Genomic DNA, 24,185 nt, shown 5'->3' on the forward strand with positions numbered 1-24,185 from the left:
GTTGAAGTTGTGACTAAATTTTCTGGTAATTCCGTTACCATCGCACATAGACCTCCTTTGTAACCAACCAAGTGAGAACATTTAACAAATTTGTATTTGGGGTGACAGTGTGAGTACCTCTGCATCTTTTAAATGTATCAAGAGAAGGCAAAGTAATCAGTCTTGTATACAGGGTGAAAGAATATGAGCCAAAATTCTCTGATTTGTAATTCCGTTACCGCGGAATTGCCCATCTATCATAAATGATCACAACAGTGAATTCTTTCCTTGAGGTAAACGCTATGAAAAACTCATTTTCAATTCAAACCGTGTCATCTGAGTTTTGGAGTGGAGTAAGAAATGAGATCTGCGTTTGATTTCCAGTGCATATTTTATAAATTAATATTGGACAAAACACTCCATTGCTTCTTTTGTTTGACAATACTGCAGTATCACCTTGAGTCCAGTTTGTCTTTCACACTAATCCTTTTCTTCTTTGCCTCTTTCTGGCATACACACAAATACAGCAATTGACATGAAGGCATGCTTTAATACACTTGCATTTGAAGACTTTACAAAGAAAGAAAAGATCCTGATGACATCTGAACAAACACACAAAACCTAAAAATCAACTGCTATGTGGAAATGGGAAGGTGATCATTGCAAGAATGAAAAGACTGTTTGGGTTTTTTTTTTTTGGTTTTTTTTGAACATGATAAAGGTTGGACACACCACAAATTAATTGATAAATGTTTAAAATTCCAATTAAAGGGACATTACAGACGATTTTCATAATTTCTCATGATGTAGTACATAAATGGACAACTCCATGTATAGATTCGTGGAATTTATTGTGGTTCTTGAGCAAAGAAACAGTACTTTGAAAAACCTTAAACAAATTACACTGAACAAGGATGATGACATAGGAGGTTCACATATTTCAGAAATGTAGCAGTGTAATTCCATTACAATACCGCTTGCTTGCGAGTTCACCTGTGTATAATCTATGCATGCCTTCTTCTTTTGTTCTGCTTCCTTGAGCCCCAACTCATACATTCTCTTGGTGACTCTGCCATGTCATCATCCTTGTTCATTGCCATTGATTGCAATTTGTTCTAAATTTTGAAAATATTCTTATTCTTCATCCCTATCATCATAAATTCTGAAACTCTGTCATTAGTATAACTAATTTATAGTTGTTCAAATGTAAAAATCTGAAAATCATCCGGAGGTCTCCTTTAACGTCATACCACACAAACCCCTCTCAGACTGATTGAAGATGAGCTACATTTATTGAATATAATTATGCTGGCTTCAATTTCTCAATTTTACCTAGTTCAGAAGAAACAAAAAAAGAATGGCCTTCCAAATTCATGAATGCTGTTGTATGTGTAACAATTTGTCCCCCACCCCATCCCGACCCCATCCCCTCTGCATCCCAGAACTAACATTTCTCTGGTTATATGCTGTATCTTTTATCATCATTACTGATATTCACTGAAAGTGTTGAATAAGGTAAAATCTTAAAATGTAACCTCTTGTTCATTTTAGCCCTACTTTGACAACATACTTTCTTCTTTTTTCTTTTTTTTTTTACTTCAGCTGCAGAATCATCAAAAGCCTCTACGAAATCTTTTCATCAATATTAGCTGATACTTACTTAAAAACCCAACGTACACCTGTCGCAGATTAAAGTTAATTAATATTCATCTTTCAAACTGATAATTTTCTTTTATACTTTGATTATATTGTGCAGATTTAATGTTGCTCAGTTCCATCCAGTTTTTCTTTAACATAGAATATGTAATTAAGATCACAGTTGCCAAAATATGGTGGTGAAAAATCAAATATTGCTTTAAAATCAGTACTCCATCAGCTTTCCTGATAAATGGAATATTGACCAAAAATGACATAGATGTACTATTTTGAACTGAAAATGGATACTAGAATAACAGATATGTCTACAACTGCCTCACTTCATTCATGCTTCATTAAAGAAAAAAAAAATGAAATGGAAAATAGGCTATATGTTTCAATTGTTATTCCATACTTGCCATACTACATACATTGTAGTCACAGCAGTCTGACATATTCACGTGCATATGCACACACGCAATCCACAATTCACCTAGGATAACCTTTTATTTGTGGCTTATTTCTTTGTTGCGTGTTTCATGTTGTTTTGTTTGCGAGTTCATGAACTTCACTTCACTGCTTTTTTGATGGTACAATACAAATATGGGCTTGGATGCTAAAAAGTCTGGCACTACGCCTTTAGGGCTCACAATGCCGATTATTTGTTATTCATTCAAGTTCCTCATTCAGCTACCTACACAGCATTTATCAAGCTCTTCTATTAATGGTTATTTGAAGATTTCAAAAAAAATCCACGCATAAGTTCAAACTCCGCAGCAAACATTTTGCAAGCATGCACATTAGTTTTGATACTAGGAAATATCTTAAAATCTATCCCCCAGTTTCTACACAATAGAGATGCTCATAGCAGGATAGTGCATGGTCAGAAATATTTTTCATTCAGTCAACATATTGATCTCTTCTCATTCATTATTTCACTATGTTCATTCATACATTCACCAGATTTGCAGTCACCCTTTTTTCCCCACTTCGGTGATTCTCTATGGAGATTGGGTACAAGTAGAGGACAAAATCAAGGTAAAAAGTGCCAATAAAACTTCACTACAAGTAAGAAGAACACATAAAATCTGAAACTGAAAGGAAGAGTAGAGATTCCTAGATCTAGCCATCTCAAAGAAAATTGATGAATAAAGAGTCAATGTGTATCATGTAAAGGTTAGGGTTTTGTTATTTACTATTCTGTTTTTCTGCATAATTTTCATTTCCACCTCCACCAAGGTTAAAGGCATAATTTACCATTTGCGGATGAAATAAAAACCCAGCATTAGCACTTCAAAATAGTTCTAAAATGTGAGTTAGGGGTAGGAACAACCAGCGTAAAAATCTAAACCAGTTAATGTTAAGTATTGTTAAATGTACAAAATGTGAACAATAGTTATAATGAAAAATGTTTCCAGACTAAACCATCTACAATTATGGTTTATTGAGAAAAATACTGATATCTCCTTATATTTCAGGCTCTATTGCACAAATTCTATGCGGTAGGATGTTTTGTGATACAACTGACCCACACATGTATGCATCAAAGGTGATATCTTGAACATTTTTAAATCATTGCTCCCAAAGGTAAACTGGACCTTTGAGTGATCATCAGCCTTGGTTTACCTGTACCAGTATCTGTTTGTTTGCATCTTTTGGTGCCTACAAGTCAAGAGGGCATCCCATACTGTATTCAAGCACGTTCAACTTTACAGCTTCATCAGTAAACACTGATAAAATGAACAGAACATCCTACGTAAGAATCTGCTTGTCAACAAATATGGTAAAGTGTAGATTCTCTTTTACCGTGTCAAATGTAGTAAACCACCTGTATAATACTGCAAAGCAAGATGTTTTCACAAATTTTCACTAATTTGAGCCGACGGTCCTTCTTTCTTTTCTTTTTTCTTTTTTTGGCAGCATGACATTTTTGTCAATTGCAACTGGCATTCAATTTACATAGTGTAGACAAGGACTTTCGTATGGCATATTAATTTCATGAATCTTGGCTCTTGCAAAATTTGTAAACTTTAAAATGCTATGAGCATTTCTGGTTTTACAGTACTAAGTATCTTGTAAACACAAATATTTGCACCTATCCCAGACACTGGACTGCCTGTAGAACCGCTCAATACATTTTAGTCACTCACTGTAGGACTGCACTGCACTTTAACAATGTGAACAAGGTTTATTTCTGAAATACATTATTAGATCTCTTTAAAAACTGAACCTAAAGCTATCAATACCAATTTAAAACTAAAAGGGACATAGCCGCTGTGGTATGTGAAAAAAAAAAAAGTCACCTGAGAAAAACAAAATACCCATTATTACAATAGAGAATACAGACATACACAAACACACACACACACACACACACACACACACACACACACACACATTGACTTTCTCACATTTTCTATTCAAAGAACAGATTTTCTATGTGACTGCACAAAACATTTCATCCTTGATCTAATTTTGAGAAATGCTTTGACTATGTGAAATGGCTGACAATTCATGTAAAAGAAAAGGTAAAGAAATCTTATCCACAAGAACGTCCTTTCGACATACTCGTTCGATGAGATTTCAGATGACTTCTTCATTCCATTTGAAGAAAACTACATTTGTAATCTCTCATACCACAAAAGGTGTCTGACTGATCAGTTACGCTTGTTTCATAGTCTTCATTCAGTCCAGTCAATGCCTTGTACATCGTATAAAATTTCTTTGTGCACGGTATTCAACTGCTGAGTGTACATTGTACCCCATGGTCAATCCCAAGTCACGGCTGACTGACATTTGTCATTGAAACACATCTAATCCACATAGCAAGTCAAGTGTGGACTGGCTAATCTTTTTTGAGTCCGTTTCAATGTTCCCTCGATCTCTTGACTGTACCCTCACCCCTGGCCCCTCCCTCATCCAACCCCAATCCCCTCCCCCCCCCCCACATAATGAATTTAGTTTTAAATACTGCACACTACATGCATGCATTGCGAAGAGGGAACGTACAAGAACAAGAATTTTCAGAGCCAGCTTTGAGGCTTTCCTGACAACGTTCCAGCCCCATAGGCCAATTTTTCAGGGGCTTCATTAATACATGACCACAAGTCAATTTCAGATCTACTGTTGATACACAGACATGGTCAATGGAAGAATCAACACTCTATGCCCACCTGTAATCTGGAGTATTCACTTCTTATTCCACCTGTACTAAAGTCCCTCTCCACAGAGTGTATTAAACACGTGTCTACTTCTTTCAGTTTTTCAAGGATTTGCAAATTAATGCACAAAGTACATTTAAGAAAGAGTGTTATGTGATTTTTGTTTTGTGTGTCAGTAACTGAGTACTACTGTGACATAAACCTGGATTTTTAAACCGAGAAAATGACTTGGGAAAAATTGAAGCATTTTTATTTTGCATTGTGGAACGAGATCAAACCATTCCAAACTTGTTTCTTTCAACCTGTGCAGATTTATGATTTGTTTTGCCAATTCGCACACCCTCACACATACACACACACACACACACACACACACACACACAAAGAATCAGTCCAAACAAATCTCGATCAAATCTGGCTGCACAAGTACCCCTTAACATCTTTACACTTAACTATTCTCATGAAAATAAAATGCCAAAAATTAATATCTGACCTGCCAGCCAGCTTACTTTGAAAAGTATGATTCATTGGCACTTATTGACCTACGAATTTAACAATCAAAGCCGACCGAATACCACGTCAAATGCATCTCTTTTGTTCCTGTGCTAAAAATAGAACTGTTTGAGCCATCAATGACGGTAGTGAGTGTGAGTGGGGATTTTTTTCCTCGATAAAACCAATGTCTCATGCAATATATTGTTCCATCTCAACATCAGCAAGAGCTTAATATGCAGGAACCACAGACTGGATTATGATGTAAAAACAATAACAAATTATAAAATCAAAAGAAAACAGAGAATTTCAAGTGATAATCTACAAAGTCTCATTTTTCAGGACAGATGCTAGATGATACTACTAAATACAATACCAAAAACCGCTTGTTCTCTTTCTTTTTTGATTGAAACTCAGATCTATGACTCTACCTTCTTTCCACATCTTTTTACTCAAGGTAATCAGCCTTCATCTCTGACTCTATCAAAAAGTTTATCCACATACATGTACACCTTCAACTCTCTTTAGACTGCTGTCTTAAAGGATGGTACAGTATTGGTGGAGATGAGAATTGGGCTTCTAACTTTTTGCGAGATACCAAGAAAACACTTATGATACAGTACAGAGCATACCATTTTAAGAGGAATTCAAAGTTTATTTGATGAAAATCGGGTTTGGAATGACTGAAACATCCAAAACAAAGTAGTCAAAGCGATCGTAATAAAGTGTGGGTCCCACACTTTATTAGAATCGCTCTTTTTTGGATATCTCAGCCATTTCAAAACCAATTTTCATCAAATAAAGGTTGAATTCCCCATAGAATTACAAGCTCTTTCATGAATATTTCATAAGAGGTTTCTCATTATCTCACAAAAAAATGTTAGAAACCTGAAATTAGGTCTCAACCAAAACTATACGATCCCTTTAAAGGTCATAGATCCCTTTTGCAAACATCACAAAATTTTGAAGGCTGGAAGAATAATGTATCAAAACATTGTGTCTGAAATAGTACAGTATTACACCCCAGAGTTTTTGAAAAAAAAAAAGAAATGAAAAACTACAAACCCAATGGCACTCGAGAATACACTCCCCTTTTGTACCAAGAATAACAGTTGGAATGTTTTTTCGAGGCCCGAATATATTCAATGGGAATCTATAGTATTTAGTCCCACTCAATCACAATGAAGTTTCCAGTTTTATTGAGGAAAGGTCTAAATCGCCTACCTCTTCAATATACCAGCTCATGAAAGGAATCTAATTTTCAGGGTTGCAAAAGGGAAACATCAGTGACATAATCTAGGTGGTATGTAACAGTTGTTGTCAGAAGTCATGGCAAAAATAAGTCGCTACATGGCGCTACAACAGGTGTTAACCACAAAGTGGTTCAGTTTGTGACAAATTGAACGGAGCACCTACCTCAACTAAAAACAGGGCAAGAAAGGCTAAAGTTGTTGCAGATAGGGCTGTCTTGACTTCTTCTCTTTTTGCTGCAATAGATGAGACAGCATAATGCAGTAACAAGTAAGTATAAACATATAAAATAAAAAAAAATAAAAAAAAACAAGAATTACGTCAGACAGGGATACAAGTTTCTTTATTCACATACTATAAGAGTACATTTATGCCTTTTTACTCCTCCTCTCACTTTGCCATTCCATGCAAAACTGAGTACCGGTATTTAACTTCATCCTGTCCTTTAACAGAAAATAAACAAAACTATCAAAAAATGTGGATAAGTCACAGTCAAGCACAGCATTGATAATAAGGACAGAATAGACCTCAAACAAATTTTTTGAATTACCAAGGATCCAGGTCTACCAACTACGACTTGGTGAGTACAGCCTTATGCAGAAAACCAATTGGTTTAAATTTCATTTTCTGAAAGGTTCATGTAATGTCAAAATTGAGCTTGTGTGGCAAGTGCCTATTAGACATCACAAATGGAGATGGCCATCATTTTTGTTTTATCAGTGCCTTGTTAATCACTTTATATTCACAAGAGTTTGCAAACAATAGTTGCCAAAGACACAATCTCTGTTGACCAACAGTGTGATAATCACTTCATGGATACACCATGTGCTGAACACAGTGTACAAATGTGTTTGGTATGAGAAAAGAAGGCAGTGAATATAAATATTCATTGTTGAAGAAATCCCCCTCATAACATACACTCAATACAACACAACAGAGCAGTTACCTTGTACACATTGCATTCATTCTTATGAAATCAAATGTTAACCAATGTCTATCCTACAATGTATGCAATGGTACAACTGTAGTTACTGAGGAACTGCTCAAGCTTCATCAGTTTAATAAACCGATACATTTTGCAAGTGACTATCATATTAAATATCAACAATGCAGCATATCAAAGCATTGATCAAACTGTGTATGAAAGTGGGCTACTGCATACAATCTTCATCAGGATAATAATATTCCATAGCACAGCCCACATTTAAATAAAATGCTATTGGTAATTTAAATCAAATGCTGTTGGTAAATTAAATTTGCGGACAGTTAAAAGTGCTTTTTAATTACTCAGGGATAGAAAAGAGCTTTGCAATGGAAATGCATGATGACTTGTGCTGATTCTTGGTACACTCAATGACACCTACAAATATGTGGACAAATGAAAATCTAATTACATTGTACTATGTGCCACAATATTACATAAAGTTGTTCAAAATTTCCCAAAATGCATGTATTCAATACCAACAAAACAACATAAAAGTTTCAGTTTTAAGGTCTCAATACATGGATTCCATACACAAGATGTCTGGATCCCACATTCTATGAAAACATTCAGAAAAGTTTGGTCAAAAGCTTACCGTCTTCCAGTGAGCATCCATTCAGCGATATTAGCAGCTCTACAGAGACGATGATACAGATGAAGAGGACCAGAATAACGATGACAGATAAAAAGACAGCCCCATTGATGACTGAGTTTAAGTACTGGTGGAATCTGACCAAAGACGAGACAGAGAGAAGTTAGCATGAATTAATCCTTTACTTCTGAGATGTTGTAAATCCCCATAGAGTAAACTCTTGGCAGACTTGTTTCTAATATGCCATGGGTTAATCATGAACGGTTTGATCTCACAGTATACATAAGCACATCCAAAATAATCGTGGAAGAAAGCAAGATTGCAAACTGTATCATACAAACTGAAGCATACCATAATTTGATCTTGTTCATCGAGTAGAAAAAAGTGGTTTTTTTGTCTTTTAACACTTACAAGCCAACAAGACTGAATTCATTTACAGCCAATAAATTACAATTTTTATGCTAATCCTGTACTAAATAAAATGTATCCAAATAGAACATTCAATTTCATTCACAGTTTCACAACTTGTCCATAAACTCTGCAATCACTCAACAGCACATTTCTGAAACTCAAATAAAAAGACTGCCATGTTTACAATTGTACCATGTCTATGAATTTCAAAGACTGTATTGTCTGAAAGTCATATCTGCCAAACTACTAAACCAATGCATCATAGCCACTCACATACACAGTAAAGGGTATGCTTCGTTTACACTGGATGATACTTACGATTTAGCTGAGTTTTCTGCATCCATGGACCCCAGTGCATCCCCACCCGGGATCTCTGACTTGAAGCTACTCAGGCTTCGGAGGGGGGAGTCTTTTGATCTAAAAAATCAAAGACAAGAACATATTTTGTAAGAGCAGGTTGCCAAATATTTCATTTATTTTCTGAAGCAGTACTGTATAACAGCAGCAACCACCATAGTGGTAAGAAATTTGGGAATTCAATCTCTGTAATTGTCATTGTGGCTTTAAAAATTCAAACTTCAAGTTTGAAGTCTGACACAAACACAATATTCACACAATACACACATACACACACACACACACACACACACACGTCCAAAAACAACAAATCAACATGAATATAAACATGTACACGTAAATCGGTGAAGATGGTATAAAAAGCACCAGGCTGATCTGTGGGTAATGAAACTGACATAGAAAAAAAATTTCGAGCTATGCCTACAACATATCACATGGCATTGTCAATCTTGAATGATATGCTAAAATCTGGATTTAAAACCACAGCAACTATTACAGAAATAGAAACAAATCAAATTCCCAGATTTCTCATCACCAGTAGTTGCTGTTTATAGTATTGCTTTAGAAAATATATTGAATAGCTGCAACAAACTTGCAATCATTACACAGACATGCTCACTATAACACAAACACACTGCCATTGCATTTCTGATATCTCATCCACAATTTACACAAATTGTAGCAACATGACCTTTGTTGGTCCTTTCATTTGTCCATAAATTTGAAAAGAAATGAGGCAGAGGATGACACTGCACTAAGTTCTCATCACATGAGAACTCTTCGTTCATCTCTGGTTATACTATTTGTGTTATAATTTTTTTTCAGCAACGATTAAGAATAGCAACTTACGACCCTAATTACATATAACTGAAGTCACATGTTTGTTCACACTCACGATGGCTATCGCAACCAGATTAAGTAGACAGAGCAGACAGCGAGTAAACAGTCCTAGAATCTCTGGCTGTATGACATGCAAGCAGGGGTGATGGCAACGCCTGATACACTTCAATACAAAAGGCATTAGGCCTGGTCTGTATGTACCGGTACTGCCAACATCTCTCACAGCCTCTCAATGATATTTGTGTTAAATCATAGAGGAGTAAGCTCCCTTCTTGCTCGTTTTCTGTGTCGGGGACTATGGAGAGTGTGTACAAGGCTATGGGGTTTTCTGTGCCGATCAGCACTCACAGCACACAAAGGGTTTAAATTATGTATAATGTCGATACAGAACAAGTAAAATAGGTGTGCATGTCATCCACAGGCAGCTGCTTCAAAATTTGCTGCCTTAAGTAACACGTATACACCAACAACTACTTCATATTCTGCATCATTTCTCCCAGAGCCTAAGCAGATATTTTTGTAACACTCCAAAGCTTCACAGCACAGCCCCCCAAAATACAGATGGACAGCCGTGTGGATGACACAGACTTATTTATGAATTCTCTTCTCTTCCCAGACCACTGTACACTCATCTCTGGAGAGCGCAAGCCATGTGGTATCTTACCGCACTTTGGGCAACCCCCAACTGTCACAAGGTTGTAATTTCATTATGCTTGCAAACGCAAAGAATCCTTCCGCAAACATTATTGTGAGGCAGACATCCTGTTAGATGCACTTTACTCTTTGCTGATGATGCGATGGGGAAAAAGAATCAGAGTTTGACTAGAAGTCCTTATCTCATTCCCAGAATTCTATCCCCAACTCATCCTGTCTGAAATCTGATTTTCTGTCACATGAAACCTTCTCAGAGTTCTTAGCATGTCTGCAGTAACTGATCTTGAGCATCATAATGACCATGAGCAATATGGTTGCATCAAAAATTCTGATAGCCAGTGACATCAATATAATGCAAATAGATGAGTTTTCTTTAATTTCATATACCTTTTACAAGCACTGGTGTTTTCTCCAATATATAAGAGCTTCTGACTGGTCAGCACAAGAGGATTGTTGTTGTTTTGTTTTTGTTTTTTGGGGTTTTCTTCTTCTTTTTTTTTCAATGAACTAATGGTACAAAATTCAACCATTTAGCACGCAAGGGTCATGACACCAGGGCAGCAGCAGAGGATGTTGCAGTACATGACTTTTACTAGTAAACCTGATAATTACCCCAATACTGGCTGCCTTAAAGGGGGGAGGGGGGGGGGGTAGAGGGAAGTAATATTAATTGCACCTTCATTACACAAGAAACACACAACACTGTATACATGTACCAGTACAACAAAATCTTGTTAGGGTTAGGGTACCAATGACCCGCAGTCCGCCCTCCCTCTACAAAAACAAAAACAAAAAACAATACAAAACAAAAAATCCATGGTCCCTAACTTAGCATTTGTGAATATTCATTCTACACAAAATGTACAAAGTACTAAATGTGAAATCCAGCATGTCTTTATCTTTTTAATTTTGTCAGAATGATAATACCAGTAGGTTGGGTGAATGGGACTGTTTCAAAATGAATGTCTCATCAAAGTGAGAGGATCTCAATCCACAACATTTCTTTTCCACACCTAGGCTGCCACAGACTTAGCATAGAAATCAAATATGATAATCAATTATAACTCTTCATAAGACAGGGCCCAGGCCTATCAAAATTAGTACCCCGGTACCTTAACGATCTCCTCGTAAATTCATAAAGAAATCTTTTTATCAATGTTTGTTATCTAGCAGAATTTTCCTATTGTAGAAATACAAAGGGGCTATCATACCGGTAACTTTAACATACACCACATGAGTCTCCAGGATAACAAATCAAAATAAAAAATTACTTTCAATATTACACTCAATCACTCTTTTCTTTTAAACCCCCCCCCCCCTCCCCCCCAAAAAAAAAAAAAAAAAAAAAACTCTTTCGAAAACGAATTATTTTGTTTGGAACATCAACATCATGATCAATTTAGAGAAAAGGATTATGGTGTTTGACAACAAGCTTTATAGGAAAGACTTCCTAATGCACCCAACACTAATTCTGCCATGTAACCACTCTATCAACCACCCTACCCTTGTTATTTAACACATGTATTGATGCACACTGCCCCCCACCACTTGCCAAATCTGCGTGCATGTGTGCCTCCGTGCATATTGTATAAAGCTAACAACAAGGTTAGGGTACTTAGTGTGTAGTGGTATGGCAAAATGGGGGGGGGGGGAGGGGGGCATAAGGAAGTTTTCCCAAACTTGTACATTTGTACATGAATTTCAAGAGAAATTTCAATGTACAAGTGTATGAAACAAAACTTGCTAAACTTCATTTAGTAAAGAAGAAAATGTATCTTTTATAACAAATACATACATGTAGAAACTCGCATTCATTTGTCACCTTATTGATGCCAACATCTAGATACAAACTTTGGGTAATCTAATAATGGCTAGAAAGTAAGGCAATTGTGTACTTTTATGAATACGGACTTACATGTATATCATTAGTATGCCATAATACCCTAATCGAGACGTGCATAGCTACAGTACCCATCAGTCACCATAATGTTTGAGGGCACGCGTACCTGTGCTGTGAGCTGGGATTTCATGATGGGATGCGTTTTGTGTGTGTGATAAAAGCAGCATTTATCGTACGCTGTGCCATTTCCATGCCCCATGCGTTGCTTGATCAGCTAGCAGGGACATGATCTGACTATACAGTGCTGTGAAACTCAACACTCAACACAACTGAACATACTCAGTAAACGTCAGGGCCGGTGAAACGGAGGGGGAGGGGCCCTCGGGCCACTTTTTTTGTACAATACATGAACACATACTGTGCCCCCCCCCCCCCCAACACACTTTTTTCACCCCGGTAATGGCACCAGAAAAAGAAAACAACAACAGAATGTGGTTAAGCTTTTGACGTTTGCCAGCAGATACAGTATATGGCTTGGGAACGCCCCCCCCCCCCTTTTTTTGCTTGTTAGCTGATGAAACCCAGAAGTGGCAGCAGAAAATATAAAGTGGATCCCCACACTTTTCAAAACGTGGCGCAGGTCATGAACCTTCACATGATTTTGAATGCATATTTATTACTGGGTATAGAACCCGGCTAGAACAACTCAGAGAATCACTAGTCAACTTATTGCAGAGTAATGAATACACTTGCTGTACATTGTAGTTGTGCAATTGTATGTTCACTGTCCTTGCTTGGCTTGGTGTCATTATTTTTTGAAAATTACGAGAATAAGAAAAAAAAATTAACCACAAAAATTTTATCCTGATCCGTCGGTTAGTCTTACTCTTATCATCTGTCAAAAAAACTACAGGTCAGGCAGCCACCATACGTACACACACACACTGATATATTGCCCATGGATACACACACACAGCTTGGCCTCGGCCTCGCCTGCACGATATAGACGGAGCTGAGGTTGTTTGCGGCGGCAGCAGATGAAGGAAGGAGGCGCAAAAATATCTTGAGGCTGGCTTCAAATGAGATCATATACATTATGATTTCAGCAACTTTAGTTGTTACATGTCAAATTCACCAAACAGCATTCCATAAAACAACAACCCAACAGTCAACAGAACCTTGCAAGGCCAGGCCGCTCAACATCATCAGTGCATGGTCATGGACCATTGTGGTGGTTCGTGGCCCATATGGGGGGGATACCACTTTTTTGGCAACCATGGATTGAAGTACCGATTAATGCCAATGGTTTACAAACATCCGACAGAACGGTGTGATTTTGAGCATACAGGACAGATCAGATTACAAATGCATTCTTGCACTGTTGATAAAGAGCGCTGCCCTGCCCTGCCTGCGCCTGTGACCAGCGGCATGCACCACTGTGCTGTGAGGGAGCGGCAACATGACAAGCCCGGTCCCTACAGCTCTGGCGTTCTCTCAGTTCATTTCCCCGTACTTCCCTGCGACATCTCGAAATATGTGCAGTGTCTAGGTACGTTAGGAACACACTCATAAGAGTATCCCTCTATCTTATCATATGCAGTTTGCGTTCTGTTTGAAAACATCAAACTCCGCAATAAACATTTGGGTAAACTAAGATAATCATTTTAAGACACTAATCGATAGCAAAATCAATTTCTTGTAATTTATAGTTCTACTTACTCTACTGTCGATGCCATTTTTCGCACACCATTGTCCCTTCCCGCACCACGCACGGTCCACTGATTACTAACAACAAAATACTATTTGGAAGCACCCGCGAAAACCGTCCGTGCGCTTTGTCTGCTCCTAAATTCTACGTACATGTACATGTATGCAGTGCAAGGGAACTTATGTGCTTTTCGCTCAGCGCAGCGGAGTTAGTAGCAAGGAGCTTGTGTTTGAAGCTCCTTGGTTGTAGCTTCGCCGTACGTTTCGCCGTAATACGCATTTACACTGTACTTATGTGCGCGTGCGTGTGTGCAAAGGTAATGGACTGGGAACGGAGTCTGTCAGTCCATGGAATGCAAGGTCCATGGTCAGTGTAACTCCATGAAAGTATGGCAATGACAATTATTTAATGACAATGTAGGCTATGTTTTTTCCCCATTTCACCCAAATATAGGGTATTGGAGAAAATCAAATCAAGGTATAGTGTAATAACACGAATTGAGAAAAGAAAAATACAATTTAAAGGGAAGGTAAACCCAAAAAGCAATGTGGATTGAGTGAAAGCAGCAACATTAGTAGAACACATCAGTGAAAGTTTGAGGAAAATCGGACAATCGATGCAAAAGTTATGAATTTTTAAAGTTTGGTGTTGAAACCGCTGGATGAGGAGACTACTAGAGGATATGACGTATGAGTGGACAACAATACAAAGAAAATATAAAGGAAATTCAACAAAAATTCACTTTTCTAGAATTATGAAAGAGCAATGGACCAACCTCTTTCAGAAAGCAGGGGGAATAATTTCTACCCCTAACATTATATCAATATCAAGTTGATGGAATTTGTAATTTTCATGAAAAATGGATTTTTGTAGAATTTTCTTTATATTTTCTTGATATTGTTGTCCACTCATACGTCATAACTTCTAGTAGTCTCCTCGTCCAGCGGTTCCAACACCAAAACTTTAAAAATTCATAACTTTTGCATCGATTGTCCGATTTTCTTCCAACTTTCACTGATGTGTTCTACTAATGTTGCTGCTTTCACTCAATCCACATTGCTCTTGGGGTTTATCTTCCCTTTAAAACTACATGTGTTTACATTATTTACAAACCAACAGTAAAGCACAAAATAGGCCTATTTTTTGTTGTAATTGGTGAAAATCTTGAACGAAGAATAGGCCTACTATGTCATTATCCTGCAAAACTGCGCAGTTTTTATTCCTAAAAGCCATTTCATGTTCATTTGACCTTTAGAAGCAGAACTAAGTTTCATTGATAAGTTAAAATCAGAATGTTTACGTAAAAAGATTTAGCGTGTTTTCACTAAACAGCAAAATATCGGGCATCGGGAATTGATTTATATTTTATAGGCGATCATGGTGTCTCGCACTTCAAGAAATTTTATTGATTCGTTTTGAAAAAAAAAAAAAAAAAAAAACACTGTCACAAAAATCACACTTTTGTTTGATGATTTGGCAACTGCAAACCCGCCTAGACTTTGTATTGTCTACAAGATGTGTGTATTATCTATTATCCTCTTAGAAAGCTTCCCCGGCCGGGACTGCCCCTTTCGCCGACTTTTCGCAGGCATTTCCTGGTGACCCCCCCCCCCCCCCCTTCATCCCCTAAATGCAGAACACTGCTCAATGCACCCCCCCCCCCGGCTACCATCCCCATCTAAGTTTTTTGGAAATATCACGCGAAGTTTATAGATCATCCCAATGGACACACTGATAATGTGATTGATGTGATTTTTCCAGGATAATCTTTCACATAAAATTTTCTATGATTTCAAGATACTTTAAAACTCCCTTTCTAATTTCTCTGGGGTCCAAAGACAGATAGAGGGGGGAAACCACCTTGTTCTTTGAATATATCTCCTGGTGACAAGTTAAATACACCATTCTTCTTCCTTTTTATTTAACGATTAATTCTCACCGGATTTCGTCGCGCAAAAAGTACCCCTACTATAAAGATTAGAACACGCAAGCCGCGGGCGCATTGTCCGACCCTGAAGTCAAAGAGTGGGGGACGGATGCTGGACTATGCGTCCTGTCCATTCAAGACAATGTCAAAAAAAGGAAAGCTATGACGGAGACTTATATACACACGTCAAACAGAAAACTTGCCAGGTTCATGAAACATTATGTAATCTCATATAGTTGGGACAAATACTAGTTTCGCGACCCATGGGACACTCTTCTTTTCCACCGTTGAGGCTCACTTCATGTCTGATTTCAATTAACTGTTTTGTTTTGGTCTGTCTATGAACTTGCATTCATCCGTGATATGGCTTATAATTATATAATCCATTTAGGTTTTATAGTCGACGGCTCTTATACAATGGTAATGAAATGGAAATGCTTTAATCCACACGATGTAAAGAAATAATTTGAGAGGGAATCTAACACGCATAATCAAAATTGCGCAGATTCGAAGTGAAGGCACCAAACACCAGCTATTATAGCTACAGCATGCAGAAATCAAAATGAAACTGCAAAAGCCCTGACAACAACTTTCGTAAGTTTCAAATTCCCTGACCTGGACTGAAAATCTGAAGAGTCAATGAAGATTACTGAAATGTAGCACTCCGCACAATGTTCAATTTTCCTAAACGTTACTTTTTGTCTGAAAACAGCAGTTTCTGCCGACATCCTTGGCAGAACCTCGTTCCACTAAACTTACAAATCTTGGCCCAGCTAGGCAACCTTTGATGTGACAATAATAGGCATAGCGATATACCTACTTGAGCTCTCGTAACTCCTTTCATGTACATCAAGATTAATTCTTCAAGGGTAAACTTCAGCCTAACGCATTGGGTGGTGAATGCATTTGTCTCAAACGTGGAAGAACCCGAGTTTCCTCAACACCAACATGATCAATTTGTGATAAAACAATAGATAGATGTTGACAAGTAGATGGATATACAGATTGACAGAAGGAAAGCTTGATGGACGGATAGGTAGATAGTTGGACGAGGTCCATGGGTGGATGATGGACAGACAGACAGGCAGACAGATAACAAAATGAATAGACAAATATATTTATGGCGATTAGCAGATACACCAAGGAATTATAGTAATATCATATTATCTATTTCGGTGGTTTGTCAGCAGAATGCACCATTCTGTCGACCAAATAAGTATACTGCTATCAGTCAAATAGACAGGCCAAAGTTCGAACGAGCCAACGATAATCTTATCACTATTTTTTTTTCCTAACTCACCTTTTGAAGAAAGGACACTTGCCACATTTTTTCCATTTCCACACACTTTCCATTTTCGAATGTTTTATCTCAACACGAACGACAAAAATAGCAAAGAAATCAGACGTTCATCAAGAAACCCGATCAGAACGAGGGCGGCGGGGTAAGAAAGATGTAGAAAATGTCGACCATCCTCAAACGCCGCGACAATGTTGATAAACACACTCCAGCTGACGAGAAGTAATGCAGCACCCTTTTGAGTGCGCATGCGCAGCGCTAAATGGACGAAAAGTTTTTGATAAACCCAACAAATTACTGTGAGTAATAAAGGAGAGAGTTTATTGGTTGACGTAACAGTCGAGACACAAGGCCAAAAGATCGATGCGCGCATATCATCAAAAACCATGAAACCTCGCGACGGGCGACAGTGTGGTCTGCGAATTCAACACGTGCCCAAGAAACTGTTTCGCTTGGAGACCGAGCTCCTATACGCCATGCGGGTAATGGTAATGAACCAGACCTTTCTTCGTGTTTTTTTTTTTCCCCAGCGCTAAAAGAGACTCAAAATATGATCAATATATTCATTCAGGCGTAATCCCTATTTGTCTGGAGGCTATTTAGCCTTAAGAGTTGAACTCGTCGCCCCGTCGCACATTTACCTCTGAGGACTTTTTTGTCCGTTTGGATTTTTTTTTTCTCTCTCTCTCTGTTCAGAATTTTACTCTTTGATTCGGGTAGCTGTCTTTTTGAGTGATTGCATTTGTAACTGAAACGTTTGGTGCATGAAAAGATTCGGCGACACTAGCATAAAGAAGCCAAGCCCCGAGCCTTTTTCTCTTTTTCTTCTTTGTTTCTTTTTATCTCTTCCTTTCAGAATGTCTGTCTTTCTTTTTTCAGAAGGCTTAATGAGCCATTAAAAGATCCCGACTTTGTGCGTAACAATCGATACGGGAACCAAAGAAATAGTCCACATTCACGTAAGGTTGCCATTGATAAGACGGGGTCAAAGGTCAAATCAAAGGCAGACAGGCTGAAGTTCCATTTATTCTTTTAATAAAACTCTATTCAAATTTCACCCTTTGTCAATGTTCACTTTAAAAATATAGGAATAAAATGAAATCAGACTGCATTGTAGGTTTGTTAAAATAAGATGTAAAACAAGAAGCTAATTGGATCTCAAGGTTTCACATGACTGTGTTAATGGAACACTATGCTGTGACACAACATAATGCTCCTGCAACAGTTGCTCCGGTCTTATTTTCTTCAAGGACTTTAGGGTTAGGGTTGTGATAGGGTTTTAGTTTCATGTGAGGATTAGGATTTTGGTTATAGGGTTATGTGTGTGCTGGGTATAAGAATTTATGTTTGGCTTAGCATGCAGATATTTCATGGGAGCAATTGTCGCAGGAGCAAATGTCATGGAACCATTATGCAACTAGTAAGAGATGATTTAATGTCACCACTTCACAATAAAGTTTCCTAATTTTTTTTTATTAGATAAAACAAGATTGTACCCCAAGAATTAATGTAGGTCCTATTGTTCTGCTCTGAAAAGATTGCAGTTATCTTTGACAGAATTGTAGCTGCTACACACACACACACACATTCATCATATATATATATATATATATATATATGCATACATTATCTATTTATTTATTTACATCTATAATGCAGAGAGAGGGAAAGAGAAAGAGATACGTGTACATGTATATCTACTGGCCTCACCATAAAGTTCCTCAGAACTTTATGGTTCTGCCCTCTATGGTCAAGGTAATTACCTTGACCATAGAGGGCAGCAGACAAACATCCTTCATGACACATCACAACTCCTCCACGATCCTCCACAACCTGCAAAATATAATACAAAATGTACGACGAAATGCATTTTCTAGGATGCTTTATATAATACTTTCGTGACCTCAGGAAACCCCAAACCCATGATTACAATTCTCAAAGTAGGAAAATCTACAAAGGCAACCACGACAAAATGAACACGAAGCATGAAGTTTCCTATTTTTTAGCAATATTCTCTGAAGAATGCAAGCATTCTGCTTTTAAATAGTGGAGATGGACAAATGATTACTTTTGCTATTTTCTCTCTCTCTGTATAATTATATATTATATTATATCATATTATATTATATTATATTATATTATATTATATTATATTATATTATATCATATTATATTATATTATATTATATTATATCATATTATATTATATTATATCATATTATATTATATTATATTATATTATATTATATATCATATTATATTATATTACAATAACACTTTACATACACACACACACACACACACATATATTATATACAGTTGTACATCTCAATAAATGACCACTGTGAACACAGAAAACATAATAAAAACTTCAGGCTCACTCGAGAATTAAACTTTCTAAACAGGATAAACTGAGCATTATTTTATTTACATGTACTGTACCTGATGACGGAAAATGTTACCACAAAATTATCAAAGCACACCCTCACCGAGTGTAGAGTAAAAGCCTCAGTGAACACAAGTGAGAACAGTCATTCTACCTACATGCACTTCTGTCAAGAGCTTTGGAATAGGATGTTTAGATATTAAAGAAAAGTGAGATAGACTTTTAAAAAAGTGTTCTAACCATGAGGGAAAAAAATGAATAAAGAATTAAGGTTTTAATCATTAATGTCACAAGTCCGTGTAGTAATTCAAAGAATATCTTACATAGTAAGACTTCTCTGTCATATGTTTCACTACACACAATTTTGGATCAAGAGAGTAAGGCACAATGACAACCCTACAGTTTGTAGGAATTGATAATGATTCCAACCTGCAAGTTGAAATGTTTCTTTAGAAATTGTCTCTTTCTTTCTGGTTTCTTGCTCTTTACTTATCTCTTCACAAGACTTGCAATCTACTCAAATGCATATGCCTCAGCATTTCCAATGCATTGTAGCATAGTCAAGTACAGTTTTAACTACAAAAGTGGAGTTGCAGTAATGTAGGCACAATCTACAAAACTAAACTACCTTTAGATACAAAAGTACACAGATTTTACCCCTTGATGCCCTGTTTTCTGAGGAATGTGTACAATACGATGCAATGTAGTTTTATATTGCATAGTTATGTCTTCTTCAGTGGGGCATAATTTATATGAGTGCCCAAGAGAAAAATGTAAGTCACCACATCAAAAGAAAAATGGACAACAGTGTATCTGACAGTTTATACCAGACCATTGCTTGGCTACACAATGCTGTAGGTAGAACAAGAATAGCAATCTACAATATTCACTTAAAATGCCCCCCCCCCCCCACAAGAAAAAAAGCTACTTCAAGTCCTCATACAATGTTCACTAACTTACAACAGATACATCCACACACACTGTCAACAACTTTTGTTCAACTTTTGCAGAGTCGGCCATAAAATTTTTCATGGTTTTTCCACGCTGAGCTGGCAAACAAGGTGTCCTTTGGTTTGAATTTTCAGCATCGATTTTTGTCACATACACACACTGGCAAACAAAGAAACACACACATACATCGGTATGAACTTGGAGTTCATCCATCAAATAAAAGTCAGTAACCAACACGTATTACTCACTGGCAAACACCATGCACTATGTCAGGTTTTGCAGTTATATACCAAATACTTATAAATGCCAAATACCTGTTAAGAATGATTTGGTCTTTCGTGATCACAGAGGTTGAGACACATTTAGCCGCTATAAGCCACTATAATCCACAAACATGTCATTGACATAATACAGAGGAGATGCGTTGAGGCAAACACTGGAAATTGTGATGATGACTATAATAACAGGTATTATTCTAAGCATAAGCTTAATCACTTTTGCATTTGCACATCACAAAACAGTCTTTAGTCAAGTACACTATGTGCAAGAAACAGTGTCAAAACTGAACAGTAAACCTACCAACATACATGTGACATACAATCCTACATCTAAATGTAACTTTGTCTTTTGATTTGGTACACATTTAACCAAGGGGTTACGACGAAGATGACAGTAACTAATATAACTCCAATAAATCAAAGCTAAACTCCTACACAACAGACATACGTAATGATTTCTTTGCTAGCTCTTGGCTATAGATACATTAGTAAAGCTCCTACGTCACATCTTGAACCAAGACATGAAGTTAACCCTTATTAAGCAAGGTCCATATGATGGCTTTTACATGGAGTGTCAAATAATGACATATTACTTGGAGTGGACCATAATGTATTCGCTTGCAACAGTTACCAAGCTATTTGTTTTGGTTGCTTCTTAAATGTGCAGATTACATGGTGTACGACAAACTACAAAATTTTTACTGACCACACATGCCTCCCTTTATATCAGCTGAAAGCTCAATTGAGGGGGGGGGGGGGGGGTCATAAATTGCCGGTGATCAAAAAGATATTTATATATATATATATTGTCTACATATCAATCTGGCATTCTGGAGGTACGCATCTAGGCACTATTCTTGCATCTCTCTCAGCACATAAGGATATTTTGGCAGTATTCTGATACACTAACAAGCTCAAGTAAACCTTCATCATATCGTGGCAAAAACTCATTCCCGGTACATATTTGAGCACATTCCACTCAACTTGCTGACCTACTACGCTGGATTGGCATTACTTAAGCCATATTTGTCAAAATAATTGGCAAGACTGTACATCAGATAACATCAGCCAAATGTTGCAAACAAGGTTTTTCACAAGATTGCAACACCTGGAACACAAAAAACAAAATGGGAGACTTTCTGCGGTTGCGAAAAATGTGTGATCCTGTGTTTGTTAATGCAGAGCCCCCACCCCTTGATTTCCCGCTCCATATCTCAAGGTTGATGACTTTGGTCCATGGGTCCCATCTCCCTTCATGTCCTCACCATGCTCTAGGGAAAACTCTCACAGACGGAGACCGTTGCTGACATCCAGCGGATTCACTCGTCTTGCTCCCACTCCTGCTCGGTGTGAACCTCGCTGTCAGCAGTCAGATAAGCTTGGTTACGCTCTGGGTCGTGCAGTCGGTGGATGCGGAGGAACCTGCTCGCGGAGATCCGACTGTAGTGGGCGGAGGGGGCAGATCACCATGAAATTTACCGTGAGTTCAAGCAACGCCCTTCTATGCTTTAAAAATCACACATTTAAAGGGATGGTACAGTATTGGTGGAGATGAGAATTGGGCTTTTAACATTTTGTGAGATACCAAGAAAAAACTTATGAAATAGTACAGAGCATACTATTTTAAGAGGAATTCAAAATTTATTTGATGAAAATCAGGTTTGAAATGACTGAAACATCCAAAAACAAAGCAAAACAAAGCGATCATAATAAAAGGTGGGTCCCATACTTTATTAAAATTGCTCTGTTTTGGATATATCAGCCATTTCAAAACCAATTTTCATCAAATAAACGTTGAATTCCTCATGGAATTACATGCTCTTTCATATTTCATAAGAGGTTTCTCATATATCTCACCAAAAGATGTTAGAAACCTGAAATTAGTTCTCAACCAAAACTATACGATCCCTTTAACCAAACACTGCAAGTTTGAGAACATTTATCTAAAAAAAAGAATTAAAAAGAATATAAGGGGAGGTGTATTTGAAAGCAGTGCACAATGCAACTTTTATTTCCCAATTGCCAGAAATGCCATAACGTACAGCATGTTGGATTGCTTAGTTCTGAGAAGAAAAGTGTTATTCCACAAATCAATGAAACCAGTTTTTGAAAATATCTCCTTACAATGATAATAATAATAATATACACAACACACATACAAACATACACAGATATTGGGTAACATTGCTTCCAAGCCGCTGAGCAATTACCGTATCCTAACATATGATTTGTAGTTGCATGTACATGTACTTATGGTCAGACTGTTAAATCTGTTATGCTAGAAGGATTTATATTGGCATGCTTAATCAATCATTCCAAAGCAATTAAAATATTTGTTGAAGAATATGCTTCTGCTGTGAATTTTGTGCAAATGCAAGAATCCTTCAATTTTCATGGGCTGATAGCCAGTTTGCATTCTCTACTAACTCATCAGACACAGATACAAATATGCTTGGCATTAAACATATCCCACAACACACACAAAAAGAAAACCACACAAGCATATCAAACACACATATTCTTACATCTGCCCTTTTCCCTGCTACAACTAAACAAGTAATGGTAGTCTGGTACCTATGTTAATCACCTTATCAGCACACGCTCAAGTGCACACACAGCACATGTCACATACCATCTCTGTCTCCGTCTGTTTGTCTGTCTGTCTGTCTGTCTGTCTGTCTGTCTCACTAAAGGAACTAATGCAAACATGCACACACGCACATACAATTTTCCCCCTTCTTCCATCAAAGGAACTGATGCACACACACACACATGCACACGAACATAAACACACACAACATCTTTGTGTGTAATGGTGGAAAATGTACCAGGAATACATACAGCCAGCCAGAACAGATAAGACAGTAACCATTGCAACCTGTTAAAGCTACACTAATATTACGATCACTAACGTTGCAGACACCTCACGCCCGAGGCCCAAACACAACTTACCTCATGTCCTGTGGGGTGAGGAAAATGAACTGGCGATATGATTGATCCTTGGCGAACTGCTGCATCATTTCCATACAGATTCTCCTGTTCATCATATCCTACACAATCAGAGGATAATGAACAGACAGATTATGGCTAAAGCACGTCTACAGAGAAATAGCAGCTGATTACTGTAAAAGTGGAACTTTTCGTGGTGTTGAAATTTTCGCACATTTCGCACAACCAAAAAACTAGCGTGAAAATAAAAGCACACAAATATTTTTGCTTGCCATATGTTCCTGTGCGTGATGTCTTGATACCGCGGAACTAAAAACACATGAAACTCTTCTTGCCCGACCAAGCGCGAAAAATTAGTCGCGCGAAAATATCCACTTTTACAGTACTTGATTGGAAACAGTGACCTTTTGATTACAGGACAATATCATCAATTTGAATCATACATGTACCTCAACTCCCATCCCCCCACAATTTCCCTATTGTCTAACTATATAG

At 37.4% G+C, this 24,185-nt stretch overlaps 2 protein-coding genes across 2 annotated transcripts in view; both read right to left on the minus strand.

The window, feature by feature from the left end:
* The window catches only part of LOC140230563 (uncharacterized), a 64,597-nt gene extending 50,667 nt beyond the window's left edge, over window positions 1-13,930 (minus strand). The window contains exons 1-4 of the mRNA XM_072310706.1: window positions 13,914-13,930; window positions 8,822-8,920; window positions 8,096-8,229; window positions 6,684-6,754 (exon numbers count right to left, since the gene is read on the minus strand). Of these exons, the coding sequence (XP_072166807.1) occupies window positions 6,684-6,754; window positions 8,096-8,229; window positions 8,822-8,920; window positions 13,914-13,930 (321 nt within the window). The remainder of the gene's footprint in view (window positions 1-6,683; window positions 6,755-8,095; window positions 8,230-8,821; window positions 8,921-13,913) is intronic.
* Window positions 13,931-19,514: 5,584 nt separating this feature from the next.
* LOC140230437 (structural maintenance of chromosomes protein 6-like) overlaps window positions 19,515-24,185 on the minus strand; it is a 38,487-nt gene continuing 33,816 nt past the window's right edge. The window contains exons 24-25 of the mRNA XM_072310591.1: window positions 23,694-23,791; window positions 19,515-22,181 (exon numbers count right to left, since the gene is read on the minus strand). Coding sequence (XP_072166692.1) covers window positions 22,061-22,181; window positions 23,694-23,791 — 219 coding nt within the window. The 3' untranslated portion in view covers window positions 19,515-22,060. The remainder of the gene's footprint in view (window positions 22,182-23,693; window positions 23,792-24,185) is intronic.

Source organism: Diadema setosum, chromosome 7 (genome assembly GCF_964275005.1).
Source record: "Diadema setosum chromosome 7, eeDiaSeto1, whole genome shotgun sequence".
Taxonomy (NCBI): domain Eukaryota; kingdom Metazoa; phylum Echinodermata; class Echinoidea; order Diadematoida; family Diadematidae; genus Diadema; species Diadema setosum.